Source organism: Ascaphus truei, chromosome 18, assembly GCF_040206685.1.
Source record: "Ascaphus truei isolate aAscTru1 chromosome 18, aAscTru1.hap1, whole genome shotgun sequence".
Taxonomy (NCBI): Eukaryota; Metazoa; Chordata; class Amphibia; order Anura; family Ascaphidae; genus Ascaphus; species Ascaphus truei.
The window spans coordinates 14,446,605-14,472,797 of NC_134500.1; the positions used below are offsets into that span (position 1 = coordinate 14,446,605).

At 41.2% G+C, this 26,193-nt stretch overlaps 1 protein-coding gene across 7 annotated transcripts in view; it reads right to left on the bottom strand.

Annotated features, from left to right (window-relative positions):
- Window positions 1-26,193, bottom strand: part of SLC12A1 (solute carrier family 12 member 1) — a 90,920-nt gene that overhangs the window by 16,069 nt on the left and 48,658 nt on the right. For all 7 annotated transcript variants that reach the window (XR_012788911.1, XM_075575652.1, XM_075575653.1 and 4 more), the window contains 13 exons: window positions 25,513-25,624; window positions 22,895-23,022; window positions 21,521-21,605; window positions 20,742-20,893; window positions 20,032-20,139; window positions 18,694-18,817; window positions 17,526-17,627; window positions 16,264-16,419; window positions 15,626-15,725; window positions 15,369-15,480; window positions 14,309-14,449; window positions 11,356-11,462; window positions 9,320-9,402 (listed from right to left, as the gene is read on the bottom strand). Coding sequence is in view for 6 of the 7 variants with exons in the window: in XM_075575652.1 (XP_075431767.1) it covers window positions 9,320-9,402; window positions 11,356-11,462; window positions 14,309-14,449; window positions 15,369-15,480; window positions 15,626-15,725; window positions 16,264-16,419; window positions 17,526-17,627; window positions 18,694-18,817; window positions 20,032-20,139; window positions 20,742-20,893; window positions 21,521-21,605; window positions 22,895-23,022; window positions 25,513-25,624 (1,510 nt within the window). In the remaining variant the exon portion in view is untranslated. The remainder of the gene's footprint in view (window positions 1-9,319; window positions 9,403-11,355; window positions 11,463-14,308; window positions 14,450-15,368; window positions 15,481-15,625; window positions 15,726-16,263; window positions 16,420-17,525; window positions 17,628-18,693; window positions 18,818-20,031; window positions 20,140-20,741; window positions 20,894-21,520; window positions 21,606-22,894; window positions 23,023-25,512; window positions 25,625-26,193) is intronic.

Sequence of the window (26,193 nt, forward strand, 5' to 3'; positions counted from 1 at the left end):
GTGTGTTAACAACAGGAGCGATGGGATAAGCATTACTTAATGGGATGTATCACATTTTGCACCTCTGATTTTTTCTGCTTCAAAAATATGATTTAGCTAGTATACATATCCTTTTCCTGCCACGTGCTTGTGTGTACAGTAGTATGCACTAACTATATAATGAATGTCTGCATTCAATTGCCTATTTTGTACATTTTTAAGTGCTTATTGGTGCTATATAAATAAAAATATACCTATAATATATATATTTTAAAAAAATGGTTGTGATCACAGATTACGTGTAAATGACTTATTTTGACGGCAATTATGTTACCTGATGGGATATCACTATATTTGCATAAACTATCGCAGGCATTATTGTAGCTCAGCTACAGTTATTTTCTTTGATCAGCAACGCACCACTCACTGGTATTCATGTTAACAAACTATTATTCAGTAATGGTTTAGCAGCTATATTGCTTTTATGTTAACCTGGAAGAGATTCTCTTAAAGCAGCAAAACATGTGCAATCTTCTTTTTTTTTTTATAAATCAGTTCTGTAGGATTAGATGTGACTGTTTTTTTTTTTAAATTCAACTCCTAATGCCATTTTTTCATAAGTTTTAAAGCATCCTATAGCAGGTTTTAGCCCACCTCCTGCAAGATCTTTGCAACACTTTCATGTTTGGGATAATTTGTTGCCAATGTTCCCAGCAGTTTGAGCTGCAAACTGTAACAATAGATAACGTTACCTTAGTAATATAAGGACACATTGTAGCAGCTGAGTTACACTGACTGCAGGATTGATTGAAACTGAAAGGCCGCCATTATGTTAGGCACACAATCAGGATTTTTACAGATGTATAACAGGAGCACCAAACGATTGCCAGCTTAGGCAAGAATGTAGAATTATACATTGTCACATGCTTTACATATAAAAATAAGGGGGGGGGGGGGTAGTATGGCTGCTTTAATACCATAGCAGGGTTTATTTGGCCCAAAATACATGGATCAGCTGATGAAGCCCCACCTATGCTTTTGCACTGTCTTTAGAGGTGTCCGCCTCATCTTCATGCAACACAGCAGGAGAGAGAGACACTGTGAGAATCACAGATTCTGTATTTATTTTATCTTGCAAGAGGTAAAGTCATTTTATTTTTCACACATGTTGTCAGACTTGTGCTTACAGCTGGTTGGTATGAAACATTTTCAGGCGTATCAATGGGAATATTCCATTATTTTAAATGGGAGAAACTTGACTCGTTTTTTAAAACCATGGCATATTGTTAAAGTAGGTTGATGGGTGTTTCAGGATCTATAAATGGTATCACAAGTATATGTTGGCCCAGCAGCTCTATAAACCACTGTTAAATTATAGTATACAGATTTTATTTTGAAGTACATTCACTTTTGGAAAATACGTTTACTGCAGGGGTGGCCAACGACCGTCCTCAAGCACCCCCAACAGGACAGGTTTTCAGGATATCCCTGCTTCAGCACAGGTAGCTCAATCAGTGGCGCAGTCAACGACAATAGTCAACAACTGAGCTACTGATTGAGCCACCTGTGCTGAAGCTGGAACTGATTAAGCCTCCTGTGCTGAAGCTGGGACTGATTGAGCCACCTGTGCTGAAGCAGAGATATCCTGAAAACCTGACCTGTTGGTGACTCTTGAGGACTGGATTGGGTCACCTCTGGTTTACTGTAAATAAATAATTAAGCGACATCTACACCATATAAATCACTCAAATAGCAGAAACCTCCGTTTACAACCATAACACGTTTAGCCTTATAGGTTTCAAATAATCAATGGTTAAAACAGTACAGAAATGTCCTCATTGAATGCTTTCTACTTTACCTGTATTAATCCTGTTGAGCGCTGGCGAATTTACAAATCCGCCGCCCATAGGCACGTAACTTATTGCCGCCCGACCGCCACCGCCTCCTTCAGTGTCACGGCGTAAAATGACGCTGCAATGTCACACGTCGTCACGTTACGTTGCCATGGTTACGTACCATTGCGGCGTCCTTTGACGTCGCAACGTCACGTTGCCACCGGCAACGCAACGTCGTGTAATGTCGCATTGCCATGGCTGCCGTTGCAGCTGAAGGAGGAGGAAGGCGGCACGAAGGAGAAAGTAAGAGGCAATCAGTGGGGGGGGGGGGGGAGGAAAGAGCAGGGTCTCTCTATATGGGGGGGGAAAAACACAGGGAAATTTGCCGTCCCAAAACGTTGCGGCCCTAGGCGCCGGGTCTCTCGGGCCTGATGGGAAATCCGCCACTGCTCTGTTGAGACTTTCACAGAACATTGCGCGCCCACGTTCATTTCTTTAAGTGTGTAAATGCAACACATCAGAAGCAAGGTATGGCAGGTTAACGGCATGTGTATGTCATAAAGATTATACATTTAAAACGGGGGGGGGGGGGAGGAGAGGGTCAGCAGTCACGGTGAAGTAGAATAGGTTTTATATTCGTTAATGCGATTTGAGCATTAGACTGTCTTCAACTTTCTCACCGGGAAAGTTACCTGTCATTGTACAAGACCGAGGTTTGGTGCCGAGCTAATCTTCCTTGTCTAGCAAATGGTCTATAAAAGTGCTTTCTACACAGTGGATAGTCTAGTGATACCGGTCTCAATTACCCATCCTGACACCTCAGATTGCCAATATTTCTTTTTTAATTAGGCACCACTATAATAACATGATGACTGTATTTAATAGGATACAGCGTTGATCATGCATATGATGCTGTACTAAAGGTTATCCATTCTCTCAATTCTTCACACTGTGGTACAGAAATATCTTTCTTTGCTTTGGCGTTTAATGTCTTGTTTTCACAGAATAGCTAATATAGTCTGTTTCACCCTTCTTGAATTATACTGTAGGGACGCTCATTATGCAGAAACTGAACCCTTATCCCTATGGTTATACAATCTTTAACATATTTAGTGAGATCCATGCACATTTTGTCATTTCTTGAAGGACTTTACTTTTAGTTTATGGTTCACTGTATTTGGTTTTCTTTGTATGGCTCTGGTACACTTCACATTGATCCATTCATTTGTCTAAATAGCAAATTAAGCTTAGATTGGTGGCATTTTATGCACAAAGTATTTGCTTAATTGAGTTATTTTCAGCTCTGGGAACCCCCTGCTTCCAGAGATACTTACCTCCATATGGGGTGCCGCTATCTCTTTACATTTTAAAGCCCCCGGTCACACGGACCTATAGGAAGCAGCACTGGATGACATCACGGCTTTCTATTGCCCCGCGGGACATTTAAGCTGCCATTTCATTAGCCCCAAACAGCCCAGCCAGAGCTGCTACCGGCACCCCCTACGGAGGTAAGTATCTCAGGAAGCAGGGGGTCCCCGGAGTTGAAATTATTGCAGTTCAGCTCTAGAGACCCCTTACTTTAACCCTGTAATAATAATCATTTTTCTTTACAAATTGTGCATGCTGCAAGTGTCGCTGCTTTAAAACAAGCCAGGCTGCTGGCTGGACCCAACAGCAGATGGCAGCAGATATCTCTTGATTTTCCAAGCCAGAGGTGACACAGTCGGAGAGTGTCCCGGTGTCTTTCTCTCCCGCTGTGCTGCCTGAGGATGCCAGAACCTCAAAGCAAGTGCAAAAACAAGCATTATATCCCATATTGGGTGTCTATTGATGTCATCCTGTTTTCTTTAACCACTGTGTTTACCAGAGAGAACTGCAACTCATTGACTGGACCCTTAGTTTTGCAAGCTCTTTGGGGCAGGGATTTCCTTTCCTATTGTCTGATCATGCTTGTTGCATGTATTGTACTATCATTCCCTGCACTGTATTGTCTCTCTAGTACAGCGCCGAGTACAGCTGTAGGTGCTATATAAATAAAGATATACTAAAATAGGGCATATGTGGTCTTCCAGTGCCGAAAGGTGACATATGCCAGAAGGGTCGTATTTTAAGCCAATAATGGTGTGTTGTAAAAGGTAAGTTAGTGACGCATCCCTCTAATAGAAAGGGTTAACTAGTGTGTTATTTGGTGTACTGCTGTACTAGGCTCTTAAGAGGTAAAAGATAGTGACGTCTTGTTATTCAGTGTACTGCTGTACCAGGCTCTGTTTTTACTTGTAATGTAAACCAGTAGGTGCACAATGTTGAAAAATATTAGTTCTTAGTACTAAGAGGGGCTGGATACAGAATAAAGAGACCGGGTGTGGGGGGTTTGTAATATATGTATTTTTAACTGCAACATATAGTTGTGAGTGGTTTAGGATCATAACTAAACAAAGGTATAAAACTGTGAGGTCTGGGAGTGGGGTCCGGGGGGCTTCTCGGTGAATGTACCAGGACCTGTTATCGTGTTCCCCGCTCTACGGGGACATCATACGATGAAGGGGTTCCTCCTGAGGTTTCGGAGCGGAATCTGTGTACTCCAGCTAATTGTTTGTGTAAATGTATAATCTCCAATAAAAGCTAAGTATATTAACACTATTGTATTTTGTCTGTGGTTCTGACTCATAATATTCACTAACTTGAATCTGAAGTGTTAGTTTCATACAAGCAATACAATGCCATCCTAATGGTAACAACATTTGGATCAACAGGGGTCACTTATCAATTTCCCAGTGCCACACAAAGGCGGCACTGGTTCCTTTTGGAGATTTTTGATCTAATATATTGACTTAATAGTGAAATGATTTGCATTAGAAATGTGATATAAACCAATTCCACATTTTGGAACAATGTTTATGATTTAATAAATTAGATGTGACTCACTATGAGTTCTCATTTGCATGTCATTACCCAGAAACCCTGGCTGCAGCGGGAGTGTTGTATGCGGTGTGAGTATGCGGTAAAGCACGTTTGGGGAACTGTGTGGGACGTGAATGTGTTTCTTAGTATTCTTCATCATTGAAACAACAGATTTTATAAAAAAAGCAGCAAAGGAAAACACGTCTGCTGCCCGTGTATATTACATATATAGATATTATGCCAAATGGTTACCAAAAATCCCCAAAAAGTTGTATGAGCCCCATGTGCTAAGCATTGGAAACTGCTTTTTTAATGCAAAACTGGAGCATGTCAAACTCAATTTTAATTGTGCTTGTGTGTGCATACCTCACATTTCTCTATCTGCGCCAGCAAGTACTTTAATTATTTGATTTGGTGCACAGAAATGGACTGCGCTTGGCATACAGATGTAAATGGTACGTACTAAAAATGTGTATTTCTGGGCGCCAAGAAAACAATTAAAAGTGCATCAAAATCGTCAGCCAAGTTCAACTGGACTATGTGTCAACAAAAAAAATGTATTTGATGCAACATGTTTCATTATATCGGGTAACAAAATGTATCATTTTCACAATATGGCTATTATACATATTACACTAATAATTGATATTTAGCAACACTCGTTATAAAATGTTAAAAAATACACAGAATTCTGTTTTCATTGAAATAGTTTCAGTCGGGTATTCAACATGAGGGACGCGTCAAAAATTAACAAATTAAGTGTCATATGTATGAAGTCACGTAACGACCCTCGTACCTACTACGCACGTTATAAAGGTTTGTACTAGTTTTTAGTACTGAAAGTTTGGATGCAACAAACATTTGAAAATAATATGTTGGTACACAGGGCAGAACCACTCAGTACTGGGGGGGATAGCTATCTGAATGTCAACGTTGCTGCATTGTTTGCTTTTGTTAATAAGTGGACTTTTCCACATTATTTTCAGCCAAGATGAAGCTGAGCGTGGAATGTTGACTTTCAAAAGCTAAATCATTCATGTTATCATCATAACAAGATGTGTCACAGTGTGCTACAAACCATTACTATACTGGTTCAGTCCACCAGTTCTCAGACATTTATTATTTTCATAATTTATGTCACTTTCATTGAACATAACATTTTCCTTTACACCCTGTCCTCCAACATCATGAAATGAGTTATGACAATGCTATGCGGAGAAGGAAATGTATATTTCATTGGTTTCCAATAAACAGAACATAGTACAAGAAATGTGCAGCTTGAATATTAAATAACTATCGTTTTATGAGTGTTAGCTGTTGTTTGTATTCATCAACCCATGGAAAATGAATAAAAACGTATCATTTAGTGTAAATCCCAATAATGATTTTATCTATAACAGTTTTTTTTACTCGAAAACATACTTTTAGCTGGAGCATGTAAAAAAAGAAAAAGTGCAGGGTGAACAGCTGTGTAACAGGGACATATCCCTGTGTAAATAAAGCAGCCTCCAAGCTCTGAGAATCCAGCAGAGATAGTTAATTGCAGCCACTCAATTAACTAGTCTCCACCTGGACTAATGAGAGCTCTGTAAAAAGCCTCATGTGAGACACAGGAGAAAGATTCCTTAGCTCACATTTGGGCTGACAGAAGGAGAGCAGAGAAGCCTGCACACAGACACTGTCCTGAGCACAAAGGCTGTGCTGAGATCAAGACATCCAGACACCTATATTTCCTGGACACAGAGGACCCAGGAACCGTCCAGAGACTAACATGGAGGGGCACCTGCTTAAGGTACTTCCTGAGACTTTGCGGTGATAGGCTGGTAATGGGAATATCCCTTCAGTCCTGCAGATAGGGTCTGGGGAAGTAAGTTAGCCCTTACAAAGGGATAGGGGGTTGTTATTTAGTTGTTTTTGTATGTTTTGCCTGGCTAAAGGAACAGGCTCAATAAAGCCAAGATATAATGTCACCCTAAAACAGTCTCCATTTGCATACCTCAGCACACATCTCTTACAAGCTGATTATCACCTAAATATTTATAAAGGACAATGTACGCGGCTGTGGCTAGGAGAGAGTTAACTGAGCACATAATGTACTATGTAACAATATATCAATGCTGCTATTCTTTGGTTTTGTAGTGATTGCTTTTAATAATTTCTAGTGGCAAAAGAGCTTACACTCTAATTAGTGTTTTATCATTTGTATTGGGCTCCTCAATTGGTCTGTAGCAGTATATTTCAGTAGGACCTTGGAATGCAAAACAAAGAAGGTAAGGATAGATCAGAGCTGAGAAGTTGGTAAAGCAAGGTCAAGATAGGTCATATATTTTGGTTGGACCAGACAATGAGAAGACATGGAACAAAAACAGGCCAATTATTTTAGAACAGGAAAAAAGAATTCTAGTTTGATAGGAATAAACTCTATTATTATTATATTGATTTAAGGAATGTGGCCTATTTGCTTGACTAATAGGATGCAAATCACGCGGTAACGAATAGTGTATACACGTTTAATTACTTTTATTTATTTTTACTGTTTATTTTGAACATTTTCAGAAATTATAAAGGTGAATGGGAAGGGATACAAAAAGTAATAATAGGGGACATGGGTCTGGGCCCGCTGTTGCGGCCGTTCCCCTTCGGCATAGGCGCATCCGTGAAATGCTGACATTTCTGGTTTCATTGCCTCAACAAAGTTGGCCGAGATCTGGATGTTGCTTTCCCTTTGCCTCTACCAAGATGGCCGAAAACAGGAAGTGGCCTCATTTGCCCTAGTGTTTTGACCTATAACAGAGCTGGACTTTGCCTTGCACTCTGCCTGCCTTGACCCTTTGCCTGGATTTGGATTCTGCCTTCTTTCGCCTGACCTGACCTTGGATCGTGACCCCTGACTTCGCTTCCTGCCACCTGCCCCGACCTTGTCGTGTGACCCTGATTTGTCCCCTCTATCAGGACAGCCCTATGGTGAGTCTCCACTATCCCGTCTCAGCCCTGCGGGTCAGCTTCCTGGTCTGAGACCATCAACATCACCATATGGTACAATTCATATACAGTAGAGTCTCGGTTATCCGACCTTAACAGGACCAATACCACATCGGATACACGAAAATGACGAATACAGGCATACCCCGCATTAACATACGCAATGGGACCGGAGCATGTATGTAAAGCAAAAATGTACTTAAAGTGAAGCACTACCTTTTCCCCCACTTATCGATGCATGTACTGTATTGCAATCATCATATATGTGCATAACTGATGTTAATAATGCATTTGTAACAGACTCTATAGTCTCCCCGCTTGCGCACAGCTTCTGTACAGGTAGGGAGCTGGTATTGCTGTTCAGGACGTGATGACAGGCGCATGCGTGAGCTGCCGTTTGCCTATTGGGCGATATGTACTTACTCACGAGTGTACTTAAAGTGAGTGTACTTAAACCGGGGTATGCCTGTAATACAGAAAGTATTATCCGATATTTGCGCCCCCCCTCCTGCCTTCTCACTTACCAGGCTTACCGACAGCGGTGGAAGAAGAGGAGGACTGAAGGCCACGGAAGCGGAGCAGGAGGAAGACAGCTGGCGGCGGGAGCAGAGGACCATGTCAGCAGAAGGAAGAAGTTGAGACAGCGGGCGGCGGCAGGAGAAGACATGTAATCGGAGCAGGAGCAGAGCAGCACAGGAGAACGATGGGAGGAACGCGCTGTAACATCAGCAGACACCGGAAGTCAGGCGCCGGTCAACTTCCGGTGTTACAGCACGTTCCTCCCCTGCCGTTCTCCTGTGCTGCTCTGCTCATGCTCTGATCACGTCTTCTCCTGCCGCCGCCCGCTGTCTCAACTTCTTCCCTCTGCTGACACGATGCTGGGTCTTCTTCTCCGGCTGCCAGCTGTCTTCCTCCTGTTCCACTCCTGTGGCCTTTAGTCCTCCTCTACTTCTGCCGATGCTGGTAAGCCTGGTAAGTGGAAGGGGGGGATCTCGGATAAAACGGAGTGTCGGATAACCGAAAATGTCGGATAACCGAGACTCTACTGTGCATTTCTACTTGAACACAAATTCACAATTCAGATAATATAAATGCATAAAAAATTAATCTACACAGTATCTTCATACAGGATTATATTTTGGTTTATCAGAGAAATACGATTTCTAATAATACAAGTAAAATGCTTAAGTTACATTTTCAAATTCAGACACGTTTGATTGCTTTTGATACATTTCTTTATAACAGTTTTTCAACCTGTTCTTATCCTGTGCTGCAATAAATTCTAAACTGAGACAAACCCTTGGATCTTCTACTGGAGCCTTTAGTTACATTGCATTGGACGGACTTCTCTGACTCCTTATACAAACCCCTAGTGGACTGTGGAACATCTACATTAGTAATTGATGCATTATTGCTAATAATAGAAAAGAGTATCCATCTCTGACACTGAGATCTGTAGGGAGCGAGAGCTACAAAGCCGGGATTGACTGAATATGCCCTGATCTAAAACCACTCTATATAAATAAAACAAGACGATGATGCTACTATTGCCAATACAAACATGCACTGCCTAGTTTAGTTTAAAAAGAAAATGTAAAAAAGGTTATAAAGAAAAAGCATACCTTGAGCCTGAAGAACTTGAGACATGTCAAAGCCTTGGCTAATTCTTACAATAATCACTCCATATTCAAAATCAAAAGCATCGCTGTGAAGAAAAAACAACTGTTATATCACAAAATCATATTCTAGTGACGTAACAGGACCTTTTGGGCCATATTTACGAAGCAGTGCAATTTCAGAAGACAATTCCCAGTTCCAAAGTGCGGGGGAACCAGATTCAGGCGAGGAGAATCCGGCTTGTGCATCAAACACAACACAGATAAACACATTCCTCAAAATGCAGGTCTCCTCTAGGAAAGAGGTACAATTTCACAATGCAATTCCTCATTTATTGTAACAGCCAAGAACAGAGGAGAAACAACGTTTCAGGTGACCCGATGGACCTTTTATCCTAAGGGACCTGAAACGTTGTTTCTCCTCTGTTCTTAGCTGTTACGATACATGAAGAATTGCATTGTGTGAACTTGTGAGTAGAGCTCTACTTTGTACCTAGAAGAGACCTGCATAGGACAATTTCAACAATTTGTTCACTTTAGCTTGGGATTGCACTACAAAAGCCTGTCTTGTCTCACTTGTTAGGAGAGAAAACGTGTATGCACCATCATCGTAATGTCATCAGTGACACCAGAAACTTAAAAAGTTTCCCAATCTTTGTGTTTTTTTCAGGTACATGTTCAGAATCAGGTGTCCAGTGTTGAACCGGACTGTCCTGTATTTGGACACTCTGTCCAGTAAAAAATAAAGGTAATACTGGACATGTATGTGTATACCGGTATTACTTCTCTGGACATGGTGACCTGACCGGTTTGGCGGGCCGTGGGATTTCCCCGAACTTGAATAGAGCAGGGCTGTTGCTAGGGGGCTGGGCAGCCAGTCAGCCAATCAGGAGGAGGGGTCAGGAGCCTGGGGGTGGGGTCAAGGAGAGGAGGAAATAGCATGGAACGTAGAGAGGTGAGGGGTGTGTCTCTCGAGTGCGTCACACCTTTCACCATTGTGTCCAGTATTTTGGGACATGCCACCTGACAACCCTAACCCCCACAACTCACTCCCTTTGTTCCTTCGACACCTACCACATATCACCATAAAAAGCTCATTGGCCTTTTATATGTCCTGTAAGCACACTTCCTAAAATCCAGTACTACATTTTTATTTTACTCTACTGTATATTTGCCAAAGCACCCGTTTGGGCTGTTTTCGGACAAATATTTTGACCAGCAACGTTCCAATCGACTGCTTCGGCGGATACAGAAAAAACCTCTCAAACACGGGGTAGTATTCCTTATCTAGTCTTGTCGGTGTGACTCTAACACAGCTAGGGTGTTGTTTCATTTCTTCACAATTCTGATGGTCCCGTGTTGATTGAGGGTCTACAGTATATCAAGAGTGGCCAACTCCAGTCCCCAAGGGCCATCAACAGGTTAGATTTTAAGGATATCCCTGCTTCAGCACAGGTGGCTAAATCAGTGGCTCAGACCGGTGCTGAAGCAGGGACTGATTGAGTTACCTGTGCTGGAGCAGAGATATCCTGAAAACCTGACCTGTTAGGGGGGTGGGGGAGGTGAAGGGGGGGGGTTTTGAGGACTGGAGTTGGCCACCCCTGGCCTATACCAATGGAAATACATTGCATCGTAATTATTGTATGTGTGTGTGGTCTGTAATTTGCATATTGATGCATTTGTATTTTGGCAAGTTTGTGCTCCACTGAGAACAGGTGCTGTCATCACCGCCATCTCCAATGTAAATAATGATTACTTTCCGTGCCTCTCATTACCACATATATTGTTTTGCCTTGATTCTGCCAAATAAAGTCACTCCGTCAACATCCTTGTAGGTCAAATAGAAAATAATGCTAAGCTCTGTCGTGCATTTAATTCCCCACCTCCATCCACTCCCACCCCCACCCCCACTATAAAAAGGAAGCAAGTGTTCGGAACGGTCTTGTAAATAACTTTTGATAAAATCAAAACATCACTTAGAAAAAGCAAATCAACTTACATTTGATTAAAAAAATCACATGAGAAATGTTACCAGAACTTACTGCAAAATGCCCACGTAGTTCTCCAGTTCCACAGTGCCAGCCTTTCTCCACTCTTTTTTAAATCCCATCACCAGGGTATTGGGTTTCATTCTTCCTAAACCGGAAGACTAAACACATTGCAAATAATATAGGACGCTGCTTTATACCGCGCTGAGCAAGCTGCAAATTATAATCGCACGAAAGAAATACTGGAATCGCAAGGAATAAAATCCCTTTCACTACATTGTAACCTGTGCGGCGTCATCATTATTTAATTTTATTGGAACAGCCAACGGCATTGCACCCTTGGATACATGTTCGTGGTCTTCCTTTCTATCTTCCTATCTATTGATCTATCCATTCTTTTGGAGACAAGGAAGTGCTAAGTATTACAAACACAGGGACAGATGTGTTATTGCAGTTGTTTATGGCATGGTACTCCCAAGAGATCCGCTAGTGGAAAAATATACTTCTCGAAGGCTTGAGCCCAACTTTTTATTGTCTCTACTTCATAAAATGAACATCCTTCAATGGAAAGGACTTGTAAAAAAATTATATGTATAGATCATGCAGGTGCCAGAGCCTTCAGTGTCTTATTCACCTATTCATTATTAAAAGTTTATTTTAATCCTTTGAGCAGTGCTGTTAATATAATGTATGCTATTGTCCCTGTGACTTCTCAACAGCGGTTCAAGGAGCGATCCACTCCGTTTAAACAAAATATATATATTTTACATAGGATTGAAGCAGGGGTCTTCGGAGCTGAACTCCATTCGTTTCAGCTCCGGGGACCCCCTGCTTCCAGAGGTACTTACCTCCGTAGGGGGTGCTCCTATCTCCTGAAAGTTTGAAACTCCCACATCACGTGGGACAACAGGAAGCTGCATCGGATGATGTCACGGATTCCTATTGGACCGCAGGGTGCGAGAGCTTTAAAAAGCGTCCTTTACGCGAACCCTGGGCACCCCCTACTGAGAGGTCTGTATCTCCGGAAGCAGGGCGTCCCCGTAGCTGAAATTAATGGGGTTCAGCTCCGGAGACCCCCTGCTTCAATCCTACATTAAAAAAAGGCCTCTTGAATATTACAGACACACAAAACGGGACTTCAGGTGAAGGAGAAACAACAAAAACTTGCTTTTGATTTCTTGTTTTTTGAGGAGTTAGGCTGGACTTCATCAAGTAGCAATGCGTGGGATCGTACCCCGATCCGGTGGTGACTGCCATTTACTCAAATAGAACTTACTTCAGGGTTGGGCTGTGATACTCCACATCGTGGCTTGATTAATCCCAGCCTGAGGCCCTTATATACTAAACTGTCTTCTGCCATAAAACCCTTTCCCGTCCATTGACCCCAATGTGTATTATGTATATGTCGAAGGGATAAATTAAAACTTTGCACAGTTAGTGCCTTTACTTGAGTTTCTAACCGATTAGCCCGGCCAGTCTTTGCTTTTTTTTTTTTAACATAAAAATTGTATATATGTCGTCAATGTGATAGTACAAATAGTAACGGTTTACAATGATAAAGTAGGTATTGAAATGAAACAAAATGTACTTCTTGCCTTCCTGAGGCTTGGAAAAAACGAGAAAGCAGCGCAGCAAAGGATGGCATCCATATAAAATACTTGATGTAAAAGAATAGCAAACATATAAAAACTCACATATAATATTGCATGAAGTGGCACACACGAATTCTTCATCGCGAATCCAAGGTGTCTGGCTGACGCAGTGTCTATTGCTGGTGGCGGTACTCCCTAAAGGAATGGGGAACACACACCGCATCACCCAGTCCGATGCTAGGACGGATCTGTCAGCCCCTCGTGGAGACACTCAGGATAAGACGTCAAAATGTGTAGCAAACATCGGTAAATTAGACACGAACAGAGCACCAATGTTTGTTACACATTTTTGTAAACAAGATTCTCTGATCAGAATGGTTGTTTACAAACACTGGGGTTTCATTCATTTGGACCCCATATTTAAGAGCAACCTAGAGTCATTTCAAAAAGATTCTGGTTCCTAGTGTCCTTACAGGGTCCAATAGGAATCACCATGCTGGTTCTTTTTTTCAAAGAGCACGGGGCAATTTCTCTGGTGGACACTGTGTTGTTTCTAAATTCATGTCATTCGATAAGTTGGTCAAGGCAGGGACTTCTTGGAAAGAATATAACGTTTCTGGTTTTATCACGTGCCGGTCAAACTTTGGGGTATATAGAAGCACATGGCCCTTGGGGGTTACAATATGTTGGAAAACCATTGGAGCTTTGAAAATACGATGGGTGAACAGTTCAATGGCATTAGAAATGGGAATCATCTGATTAGTGCATGATTTAGCACAACAATTCCGCCATCTAGGGAACCCCAATGGTCTATGCTTCAGAGGTCTAGAAGTTGTCCCCAAATATCCTAGAGGGGGCCATCATGATTTAAAGCTACATCAAAGAGAGTGGTTTGGGATTTTCCTCATGAAGTTGCGACCCTGCGTGACTTCATGTTGCCATGACACCATATGACGTTGCGGTGCCATCATGACGGGACGCTGTAGGAGAAGATGCCTGGAGATGCCGCCGGACCAGGTAAGAGATACTTACAGAGATCCCCGCGCTCCCCAGACAATCAGTTTAATAATTGTTGGGGGGAAGAGCATTGTAAGTGGGGGGGCTCGGTGCAGGGGCACCGATGGAACCGCCATCAAGCCAGCCCTGGCCAGACTCCATGGATTGATGATGAAGACTTCATGTGTGCCAGTTCATGCAATATAATATGCAAGTTTTTATATGTTTGCTACTCCTTTACATCGAGCATTCTAAACAGATACCATCCTTTGTTGCGCTCCTTTCTCGTTTTTCCTTGTTGAAGTTTTGCCCCCGACGTTTCAGAGCAGTGAGAGGCATTTTCTATCACCGCTTCCATCTGACATATTTGCCTAACCCTGGGTCAGCGCCTGCTGGTTTGGTGCCTTCCTGCGGCTTACCTGAAGCAGACTTTTCACCCCCTCCCTGAAGTTTTCAGCAGCAACTGCGGCATAAAACGCTTTCCTTTTGTTCTTCGTTAACCAGGACTGGTTTTTCATCATGCCACTGTTCATTCCTTTTACAGTCTGTTTGCGTGGGCCCTGCATAACGCAATAAAGGCTCAGCCAAATGAAAGCTTAGCAAATGAAAATGGACCATTACAATTCAATCCAATCTTTTCAGAATGTTTTGCAGCTACAACCCGAGAACAAAACTGTTATCTTTTTATTACTGACAATGAAGATCACAGGAGTATGATATTACACATTACTAGGTCTCTGGCGAATAAAATGTGAACACAATTGCAATGGAATAATACAGTATAAGTAGCGACAATGAATAGAAAATTGTATCTGGGAGTTTGTGGGTATGTTGACACATTAGATTAGTTAATTGTTATGAATGCATCTAGCACCTCTCAGCTGAAAGCACTTGACTTGCTTTGCAGAGAAACAGTCTCGAGAACTGTGAAAGTTTTATCGACATGAAAAAAAAAAATCTTCTGCCTAGATTAAACGGTGTGAGACATATTTAACTTTTGGTTTGATAACTTAAATTGCCGTCGTAAAAGCAACTTCATTTATCTCTTGCTTCATTATACAACACCCCTTCAAGAACCACTCGCCCGCCCCTCTTTCTGTTTTTTCCCATGGAAAATTGCAACGATGGTGAATACTGCAGACAATTTCCTCCTCCCGTTCTTGACACAATATCCCTCTTTATGATCTAATAATAATAATAACAGCATGTTCTTGTATAGCTGCTAGTTGTATACAGCGCTTTACAGAGACATTTTGCAGGCACAGTCCCTGCCCCGTAGAGCTTACAATCTATGTTTTTGGTGCCTGAGGCACAAGGAGATAAAGTGACTTGCCCAAGGTCACAAGGAGTCGACACCGGGAATTAAACCAGGCTCCCCTGCTTCAAACTCTCACTGAGCCACTCCCTCTCCCTGATGTCCATCTGATGTCTGAAGAATGAGACTGGAGTCCACAAAAGTGAGATTGAGTCAATACTTACCACAAATACTTCACAACAGATGCAAAGCCCCGTGTTCTTTGTAAACGAATGGGCAATATCCAGGAGGGCGGGTCTCGTCATCGGTCCTCCAGTTAAAACCAAACATTGAGGTCTGAAAAGAAAACGCCGGGAAAGCAATGAGATTAGCGATTAATATTCTTTTTAACAGCAGCGTCTTTGGCATTTTAACCCGTTGAGCGGTGGGATATCTGCAGTAGAGATGACCTGTTGTGCCACAGGGTTATTAAAATAAATACCTGAAGTTCTTCACATGCTCATCAATGGTGTCCAACTCCAAAGCACTGTTCAATGCGTTTACGAAGTGAAGAGCCTGAGTTGATGAGCCCCAATTAACATCTGTCCAGAGACGTGAGAAAGTACTTTAGTATCCCATCTGTCGTTGGCACGTTAATAGAAAAACAAATACTAATGTTGGGTATAAATAAATCCTTTATTAGCAAACTAACATTCTTATGTAACTAATAGTTCAGACCCTCACTTGCCCTTCAGACAAACTGGCCCCTGTTTAGTGTGCTACAAACCTGTCTTCTCCTTGGTTAGCAAACGAGTGGAGCTTGGCATATTGAATGGGAGACGTTGACTTAAAAATACAATACCTTCGTCAGGATTGTGCATTGAAAGGAGACCTTAGAGGTCCTGAAACCTTTTACTTTACAACAGTTGACTAACGAAGACATTGTTTCCTCCAACTGCCTTGTATTTTTTCCAACAGCAGCTGTATACCTTTTTGCATCCGAGAGTCGCTTATGTTTGTAAAGACTGGGCACTCTGGAAAGGATTGGCAAAGCATGGACAGTCTGGGGAATAGTCCCACCATTGCCCGTGCACAGGCTGGGGTAGAGTCGATGACGTACCATCAAAGAGTTTATCATACCTGGTTTCTTGTATGTCACATAGATGTACAGGAAAAGTTCAATGGCGTAAGTGATGACAGCTGCCCACCAGTTGATGACAAACATCACACCACAGCACAGCACGGCTCCAAAGAGAGACACCCACATATTGTAATATTTGAAGGCAGGTCTCCACCCTGTTTACAAACAAAAAGTGGTAACACAACTTTTCATTTTGCTTTGTTGGGAGCTTCCTCCCCCGCAGCGAATCTGGCGCCCACACTTTGCACACCGCTGCCTTATCCCATTCCATTGCATGTGAGAATATGGTACAGGTCAGTTCTGGGCAAGCTGTCAGTGGGCCTGGTTAGGTCTTGTGTCCTTGGACAAGTAACAACAATGAGTTTGTAAATTCTCTTGGGAAGGGATTCATTGTGCATGTAAGATTCTATGTACAGTTCTGTGTATGTGTCAGGGCTATATAAGTAGAAATGTCATTACCAAAATAATATAAATTGTTACATGATAGTAAGGTAAGCTTTTAATTACTCTGTAGTCACAATACAGTTCTGGTCACTGCTTGAGTGGCTTGTTATACACCGCGATTTAACACCTTTCATGTCCATAGATCTATAAATGGTTCATTTGTTTGCACGATTGACATTAAATATAATTTAATCCATGAATAAAAGGTATAGTTAACATTGTGTCGTGTTTTAAAAAGTATAATCAACATACCAATGCAGACATTTGTTTCTACAATGGCATTTTCCCTTATATGGGTATTGACTGCATATTTGGGAAACATTCAAAACATATTTAAATATGTTCTTATTTTTCTTTGTGCACGTTGTGATATTATTACTGTTTACTGCATCACAATGATTTTTCTATATATTGCCACTGTAACTACTTCTAATGCACGTATTGTTGTATTACAATAGGTACTATTTTATCGTCAAGTACAGTACTATACATGTACGTGACAAGTCAGGTTTTCAGGATATCCCTGCTTCAGCACAGGTGGCTCAATCAGTGGCTCAGTCTCAAGGTCAGGGGTGGGCAACTCCAGACCTCAATGGCCACCAAACGGGTAGGTTTTAAGGATATTCTTGCTTCAGCACAGGTGGCTCATTCAGTGGCACAGTCAAAGACTGAGCCACTGATTGAGCCACCTGTGCTGAAGCAGGGATATCCTGAAAACCTGATCTGTTGTTGGCCCTTGAGGACTGGACTAGCCCACCCCTGTTCTAGGTGCTGATGCAATGCGCATTGTTATATGGTACAGGAAAGCAATACTAACCTGGGGATTTTGCATATGATGCATGAAAACAGGAGAAGTTGATCAAAGCATAGGAAGCGAGGAAAAAGTTTGAGATGATGGGTGCAATTGTATTCAGCTCAGCTATAAGAAAGCACAACAATACTGCTCACTATGTGGTCCTCGTTATTATGTTCCAATCATCCACCTTCTAACATGAAGTGAGCAACACGTGTCTAAATGATGGATTTGTATTTAAAACTGGTTTGTAAGTAACGGAACATACAAATGAAAATCTGCAAATCAAGTTCGCCATTTTCCCGTCCTACTTGCTGATTTACCATTTACTAAATTAAAGCAGCATTTTATGTTCAGGGGGATACATTCATTGACAATAATATGCTGTGTTGTACAATGGAACGGAGTGTCGTTTTGCACCTCCAGATCTCACCCAACTCTTCTTAGATAAATAACCAATAGGGGAAGCCTTTCCTCACATTAGCTAAATAGCAGTGTTTTTCAACAGGGGGTCCCCGGGCGTCCCCTAAAATGTTCCCTACAAATTAAAGGTCATTTGAAAATTGTACCAAATACAGAAGAATTTACAATGCACCTGATCTCAGACACGCTATTAGAGAGGGTCGGTGTTCTTTATAATCCATCTGATCTCAGACACGTTATTAGAGAGGGTTGGGATTCCTTACATTGCATCTGGTCTCAGACGCGCTATTAGAGAGGGTTGGGGTTCCTTACAATGCATCTGATCTCAGACACGCTATTAGAGAGGGTTGGGGTTCCTTACAATGCATCTAATCTCAGACGCACTATTAGAGAGGGTTGGGGTTCCTTATAATGCATCTAATCTCAGACACACTATTAGAGAGGGTTGGGGTTCCTTACAATGCATTTGATCTCAGGCGCACTAATAGAGAGGGCTGGGGTTCTTTAGAATTACACAATATAATTATAGGGTTCCTTAACCAAAAAAGGTTAAAAAAAAATACTGTGCTATGTCATAGGCAGAGCAAGGGCGTTATGAAGGCATCTGTAATTATCAGAGTCCTTCAGCAATGTTTTGGGGTTTCTATTGTAAAAGTACCAAAACCCTTAGATAACTGGAATGCAGTTGACAAAATTCATATTGTTTTATATTTCAGAATATGTGTCAAACTACTTAAATGTTCTCATGCTAAAAATTAAATGTACTGACCAATCAGAATAAATGCAAGTGCAATGATAAAAGTAAGAACGTATCCTCTGATTGGCTCATTGTTTTTTCCATATCCTTGGGCAAAAAAGTGAAGTCCTGTGTAGATATTATCCTTGCAGAGAGCCTGTTGGGAAATCAATACATATACTTAACTCATTTCTTTATAATAAAATTGTTCTAATGCATTTTATGGCCCTCCATTATAAAGAGGATCAATTTTCCTTAACTAATTACAAAATTAAGCACCATGGCTAATACAATACACCTGTTACATAAAGCTTGGCCCCTTGCAGACGAACTTAGCCGAATGCCCTCCTACTGTCTCTGTACGTTCTTCCTACCTACCAATTAGATTGTAAGCTCTTCGGAGCAGAGACTCCTCTTCTGAAATTTTACTTTTATGTCTGAAGCACTTATTCCCATGACCTGTTATTTGTAATATTTGTTATTTATATGATTGTCACGTGTATTACTGCTGTGAAGTGCTATGCACATTAATGGTGCTATATAAATAAAGACATGCATGCATCCAAAAAGCAAACGTCATAACACACATAACATTGAATATAATAACTGATACTCAGACTTGCCACGGCTTTGAAAACTTCTCGTTAGGTAATTTAAATTATTGCAAATTCTTAATAAAACAAGTCTTTAATAGCAAATGATATGTTTTCTGCTGTTACAGAAAATATTACTAAAAATAATTATCATTCTTAATTTCTTCATCATCATCATCCTCATCATCATCATGAGTTCATTGTTATTAATGTATGTCTTTCAAGTGAGATCATCCTTTGTTCTTTTTCTTATGTGGAATTATTTAATTGCTTTTACTGAAAATTTGAAAATAAAATGTCTTAGAAATAAAGAATACACATAGTGATATATAATATCTAATTTGATATATAAATAAATATATATATATATATATATATATATATATATATATATATATATATATATATATATATATATATATATATATATATACAATGTACACATCTAAATATTAGATGTCATTTAAAAGGGCTATAGTTATGGTCTCTATTAATAATATCCCACAATGGTACGCCAGAACCTAACTGCCTTATTTGTTAAAGAGAAAAAGAAGAAAAAGTTGGCTATTTATTTGCAAACCCTAAAATGTTGAAACCTCTTTGGATGATAATTCCGTCTACTTTTTACAAATGACATAATATGTGAAAGAGAAAATGATATTCACGTGTGTTGCATCCATGGATAGTCAGTAACTGCCCCTTACAGTACATCTTTTTTTACTTTCCAGTCCTCAAACCTTACAAATCGATGCTCCAAATGATAATGGATTTTCAGTACCTGAAATACTTTGGGTGCACTGACAAGAGATGCTAGTGCCGAGGAAAGAGTCGCTGAGAAGATGCCAGCAATAATGAGGGGACCAAATCCAGACACCATACTCATCACCTACGGGAACGCAAGAACAGGATGTTGGCTAAACATAAAGCATACTGCATCGCAGGGGTGGGCAACTCCAGTCCTCAGGGACCACCAACTGGTTGGATTCTCAGGATATCCTTGCTTCAGCACAGGTGGCTCCTGATGGAGCCGCCTGTGCTGAAGCAAGGACTGATTGAAATGGTACAGTTGCCCATGTAATTTTTGTCTACTCTTACTTTTTTACAGGGGGTCCCCACAGATATTCTGGGGACCCTCTGGTTACCACCAAAGGTAGCGCTGGTGCTGTCTCCTCCAATGCAAACACAATGGAGGTTTAAATCTCTCGCTAAACACATGGGAAGCAGCTTCCAATTGGCCTGCGTCACGCGGGGGGTTTCAATACAAGTACCAGCAGCACTATTCCCGCTACCTACCTCGGTGGTCCCCGGAGCTGATATTAGCGCAGTTCAGCTCCAAGGACCCCCTGCGTCCCATCCATTCAAAAAGGTGTGACTTTAAATAAAAACAAATATTAGTACACATGTATAAGACATTATAAAACATTCCATTATGGTTTGTACACAACACAACGTTTATTCTTGGTTCAAATTTTACAGACAAATACTCACTTGAAAGTTATTCATCAGCCCAAAAGCACATTTTCCCGATTCACATGTGGAAAAATCATAGCCGAGGCTGCAGGCTGCAGAGCTGTTGCAGCTCATTGCAGTTGTAATTGTATCATTAAGATTTCCGGTGGCGTCACGCACTACAGATGCAGCTATGGGAAAAACCAATGTCGTATTATCCTTCAGCTCGGAGAGAAGAGAGAGGGATGAGGTGAGGAGGGTGGGAGGGGGGGGGGGCAGAGGGGTGTGATTGAAACCTTTCAAATCCATCAAGGGTATGAACAGGGTGCAGGAAGGAAGCATATGTCAGATAAAGAGAAGGGCTAGAACAAGATGTCTAGCTCCCAAGCTGAAGGATGGGAGGCGCGGGAGAAATGTGATGAAAGGTGGGGGAGTTATGGAGTAGCCTCCTTGTATTGGAGAGGGGGGGGGGCTACAAAAAGAACGGCGTGGGATAGACACAAGACTGTCCTAAATAGGAAAGAAAGTCATGGATTTAATACAGTGTGAGGTTTCACAACACAGGAAAATTGGCAGATTAAGTGGGCCAAAGAGTTCTTATATGCCATCAATTTCAATATTTTTATATTTCCTAAATCCATTAAAGAGAAGTTGCCAACACAATATGTTTTTGTATATACATATAACAGTTCATAAATAAAGCAATACCTAACAATAACAATATTTCATTCTACATAACTACTTCCCAATTCAATTAAAAAGTACTTCCGTGTCCTTCACCTGTCCAGTGAAACATGGCACAGATGGGTAACGCTTACCTGCACAAATAGCAACTGCCAGATAGGCGATAGTTGTGATAATAATGGCCAACATTGTTCCCTTTGGAATAGCTCCTTGAGGATCCTTAAAAAAAATCAAAACGTCAACATTACACCTGATTATTTAGACATAAATACTTTGGCAGAGGTCCGTCACCAAATATTGGGCAGATATTACATTTGCTTAAAGTCAGATGTTTGTTGTTGCATGAGCAGTGTTCATGAAAAAGGGACATGGTGCTAAGTCACCGAAATGTTACCGTAGGCACATGTCTAACTGAAGAATAGTAATGTGTTATTGTCTTTCCCCTTTCCCACCCCCCCAAAAATAGTCAATTAATTTTAATACATGTCTAAATTGGAATAAAAATAGCAGCAGACAATAAGATAACAAGCGTATAAAACCAACAACCATCTAAAACAGTGTAGGAAATGCGAGTTCTGTTATTTTGGTAACGGCTCGTTAAGTCATTAACGGAGTTCTGTGGTTCTACTCCACAGCACCCAAAGTCTACAGTTGCATTTAGTGATGAAAACAGTTGTGAGCTATTCACAGGCATTTATTTCCCACTTCCACAGATGCAATTATATTGTACTGAGCCTCATCTTCATATGCCCTATAAAGAACTTCATGATGGTCCATTAAAGCTGCAGTTCAAGCAATATACTATGTGTGTTATTTTTTTAATAAATCTGTTCTGTACTATGAGAAAATACTTGTAGCATTTAAAAAAAACAAAAAAATGTTTTTTTTAAAGACATTTGTAATGTATTTTAATGTAACAGGCATTTTTGTTCCTATAGCAACCATTTACAAAGTCACACCCTTTTGTTATGTAACAGCATCACCTTTTTGAGCCTAGCCCTCTCTAGCAGTGAACAAATTGAATCTAGTGCCTGCCTGGTCACGTGATCTTCCTCACAGAACTTTGGCTGTCAGTGCAGCAGAAGAGGACCCAGAATGCATTTAGTGAACCCCCAGCCGAATCTTCAGCGAACGATTACAGGAAAACAGATCAGTCAGCAACTTAGCTAATCACTTGTCAGTGTGTAGATTGTATTGATGCACATATTGAATGGGAAAAAAAACACACAGCTTGTACTGCAGCTTAAAAAGGTATCACAACTGGAACAATAAAACTATTAGAATGTTGAACTACATTTCCAATATTGTTTAGAGATACTCTATTATCCCGACCACTGTTTAGGGTTCTTGCTTTTATACTCATCAGTTAAAGGCAACATACAATAACGCCTGTGTACATTTCCTCTGCTTTGGGATGTATACCTATAAAGTTGCTCTAGTTATTACCTATTAGATGGTATAAGCATAATGCAATGTTAACATGTATTAATGATTTACACAAAATGTACCTGCAAGTCCCCGGATATATTGGCCCCTGCAAGAATTCCAGTGGCGGCAGGGAAGAAAATAGCAAACACGGAAAAAAAACCTTCTCCGTTCCTGAAATCTGGTCCAAAGTTTTCAGCAAATATTACAGCTGCAATCAAATACAAGTGTACCTTTATTATTCTCCATGCTTCAGAAACTAAATTGATGCATAAAGATAATGATCAGTGGAATGCAGTAGCATCGAATTCCTCAGGTAACAGATAAACCACGAGCCTAAAGGTCTTGTTTGTAGAGTTGCGTGAAGGAAGCAATATTTCTTCTTATTTCAGTACACTGTGGTGGTTCAATCAATAATTATTGATCACTGTTTGTCCAGGCAAGGTTCATTGTATATAGTTTGCATGCACCCGGTGCCCATGAAAGTGCTTACTCCCAAAGAAATACACTGTAGCAATCACACAACCACACCAGCACCTGATAGTCGTGCATATTATTCTTTCATGCACAAATCCTACATTATATATGTCTGGGGTTCTGGTTTGCAGGATAATGTGCAGAATGTCCCATTACTCAGGTGCTGGGTTCAAAACCTAGTTGGATCGTAAAGCAGAACATAAGCTTTCTTCTTCATTAACACCAGGGAAGTCGTGTGTTGTATCAATTACTCATTCAACGTGTAACCCAAGTTTTACCTTCATGGAAAACTAGAGAGAGCGACGGGAGATTTTGGGAATAAAAGAGAACCCCAGATGGGTGACAGGAGAGGTTTCTGGGACTCAGACTGTAAAAATGGACCGTAAGAGTCTCTGCAAAAAAAATATTTACTCTGGTGTATAGACACAATCACGTGGACCTCACAACTAAGTTTGGATGTCTCACAATGACTGTAGTCACAGCTAGGGTTAATGAACCTTCAAACTAGTAAAATAGGGACACGTGAGTAATGATGAGTGGCTAACAGTGGTAGCTGGTGGTTAAAGCACTTTGTTTTTTGTGGTCTACACTCTACAGCCTCTTATAGAGAGGTCCATTGCATAGAGAGTTGACTGGGTGACCTGCCTTCTCCCCTCTTTATGCATCTACAATCTACTCAACTCACAAACAAACAAAAAAAAGACAATTCTAGACATTTTGCTGTCCCATTTAACTTCAGGTGGAAAGAGCCCTACAAATATGGGACAGCTATAATCACAGCACAAAAGTCTATATTTGCTAAGCAGTAATACTCCGTTAGACACCTTCCTGAATGGAAATATTCGTAAATAGGGCTCCTTACGGCTCATTCAAGAGAATGGGCTACAAGGTGTCTTCCAGCATGGAACGTATATTATGGAGTAGCACTTCTTAGTAAATATGGTGCAAACTGTTAATTTGGCTGCAAAACACACTCAGAACACATACATGTGTGTCCCAGTTAGTTGATACGACTCACTGTTGCTCTGTGCATTTAAGGCGCATTGGTGAAACTTTCTCTCATTGCTAGAACAGCCTACAATGCATTACATACTAGATGAATCATGTAAAGCGGGTGATTTCAGCAAACGTGGTTCCCCTATAGGGTTGCCATGTGGCGTTTCCAAAAGTACTGGACACAATGTGAAAGGTGCGATGCACTCAAGATACACACCCCCCCCCTATCCGCACCATGCTGTTTCCTCCTCTCCTTGGCCCCACCCCAGGCTCCTGACACCTCCTCCTGATTCAATGCATTACCCAGCAGCAGCCAACCAGGATGGAGAAAGCTGCCCAGCTCCCTAGGAATAGCCCTGCTCGGGGAAATCCTGTGCCCCTCCCCCACCCCCCCCAAGCCGGTCAGGTCACTATGTCCAGAGAGGTAATGAATACATACATGTCCGGTATTACCTCTCATTTTTTACTAGACAGACTGTCCAAATACAAGACAATTTTAGAGAGAGGATAATGGGTGCTCAAATAGTTCAGTATTTTAATAATAATATCCAAAGATATAAAAAGAGAGAAGGAACTCTTTCATGGAGTGGGTAGTGCAGTAAAAATTAGTGATTAGTGAGAAGTTTTGTACGCATAAATAATAAGCCCTCCCGCAGGTAACAGTCAATGATGGTGTCCCACACTGCTGCAGCCTCATTGGGGACGTCTATCAAAAGCACAGCAATCTTCAACAAGACAAAGTACTAGCATTTTGTTCTTCAAATTCTTCTTGGATTTGCAAAAAAGATTTAAATCCTTACCCACTCCTAGAGTCTCTACTGAGGCGTGACCAGCGGCAAGTAAGAATGTCCAGGTGTAAAGGTGCAAGAACAGCAGGGCACAGCCAAGGGAGCCAGCTTCCAATCGTAATAAAAAATATATTTATTGAAACATCCCCAAAAGGAGGTAATACCTATACCTCCTTTTGGGGATGTTTCAATAAATAGCTTTTTTTTATTACGATTGCAACCTGGCTCCCTTGTCTGTGCGCTGCTGTTCTTGCACCTTTCCAAATACAGGACAGTCTGGTTCAATACTGGACACCTGGCAACCCTATTCCCCTAGCACCCCAATAAAAAGCACCCATAGATGCAAACATCTCCCTTTGAGTAATGGTGATCTTGAAAATATACTGTTTTGTAAATATTAAAATAAAAATTAAAAAAAACACAGCGCCGTGAACACTTACATTGATAATTAAAAAAGCCGCGTGACTTCTTGACCTCATCGGTAGGAATAACAGTTCCAATGAAGAAATTTGCAATGGCAATGAGTAGAATGATTAAAAGAACAACTTGAGTCTTTGGATGAAATAAAGGGAGATCTGTTAATGTGCATATTGTTAATAACCAATTATATGTCACGTTTTAATGACACTGATACATATAGCACAACAATTGAAGTTGAAATGCTCATGTTACATTGACTCACGACTAATGTACTTTATACAATACTATACCATCCCCTGCCCACATAAATAAATCATAATAAAGGTGAGGTCAATGTTTGGAGTTGTTAAGACACATGGAGATATTTCAGCACCTAACATACTTGGGCTTTTCTTCAGTAGCACAAGACCCATTATATCAGGAGTGGCCAACTCCAGTCCTCAAGGGCCACCAACGGGTCAGGTTATAAGGATATCCCGACTTCAGCACTTCAGGTGGCTAAGTGGTTGACTGAGCCACTGATTGAGCCACCTGTTCTAAAGCAGGGATATCCTGAAACCCCGACCAGTGTGTTGCCCTTGAGGACTGGAGTTGGCCACCCCCGAACAAGGCAGTTTGACATTCTAAGTTCCCTTTAGAGAGGCACTTCCCACTCCTCCTGCCTTGTCGTCTCCTCCTCTCTTGTCTGCAAAGTCAGCGTG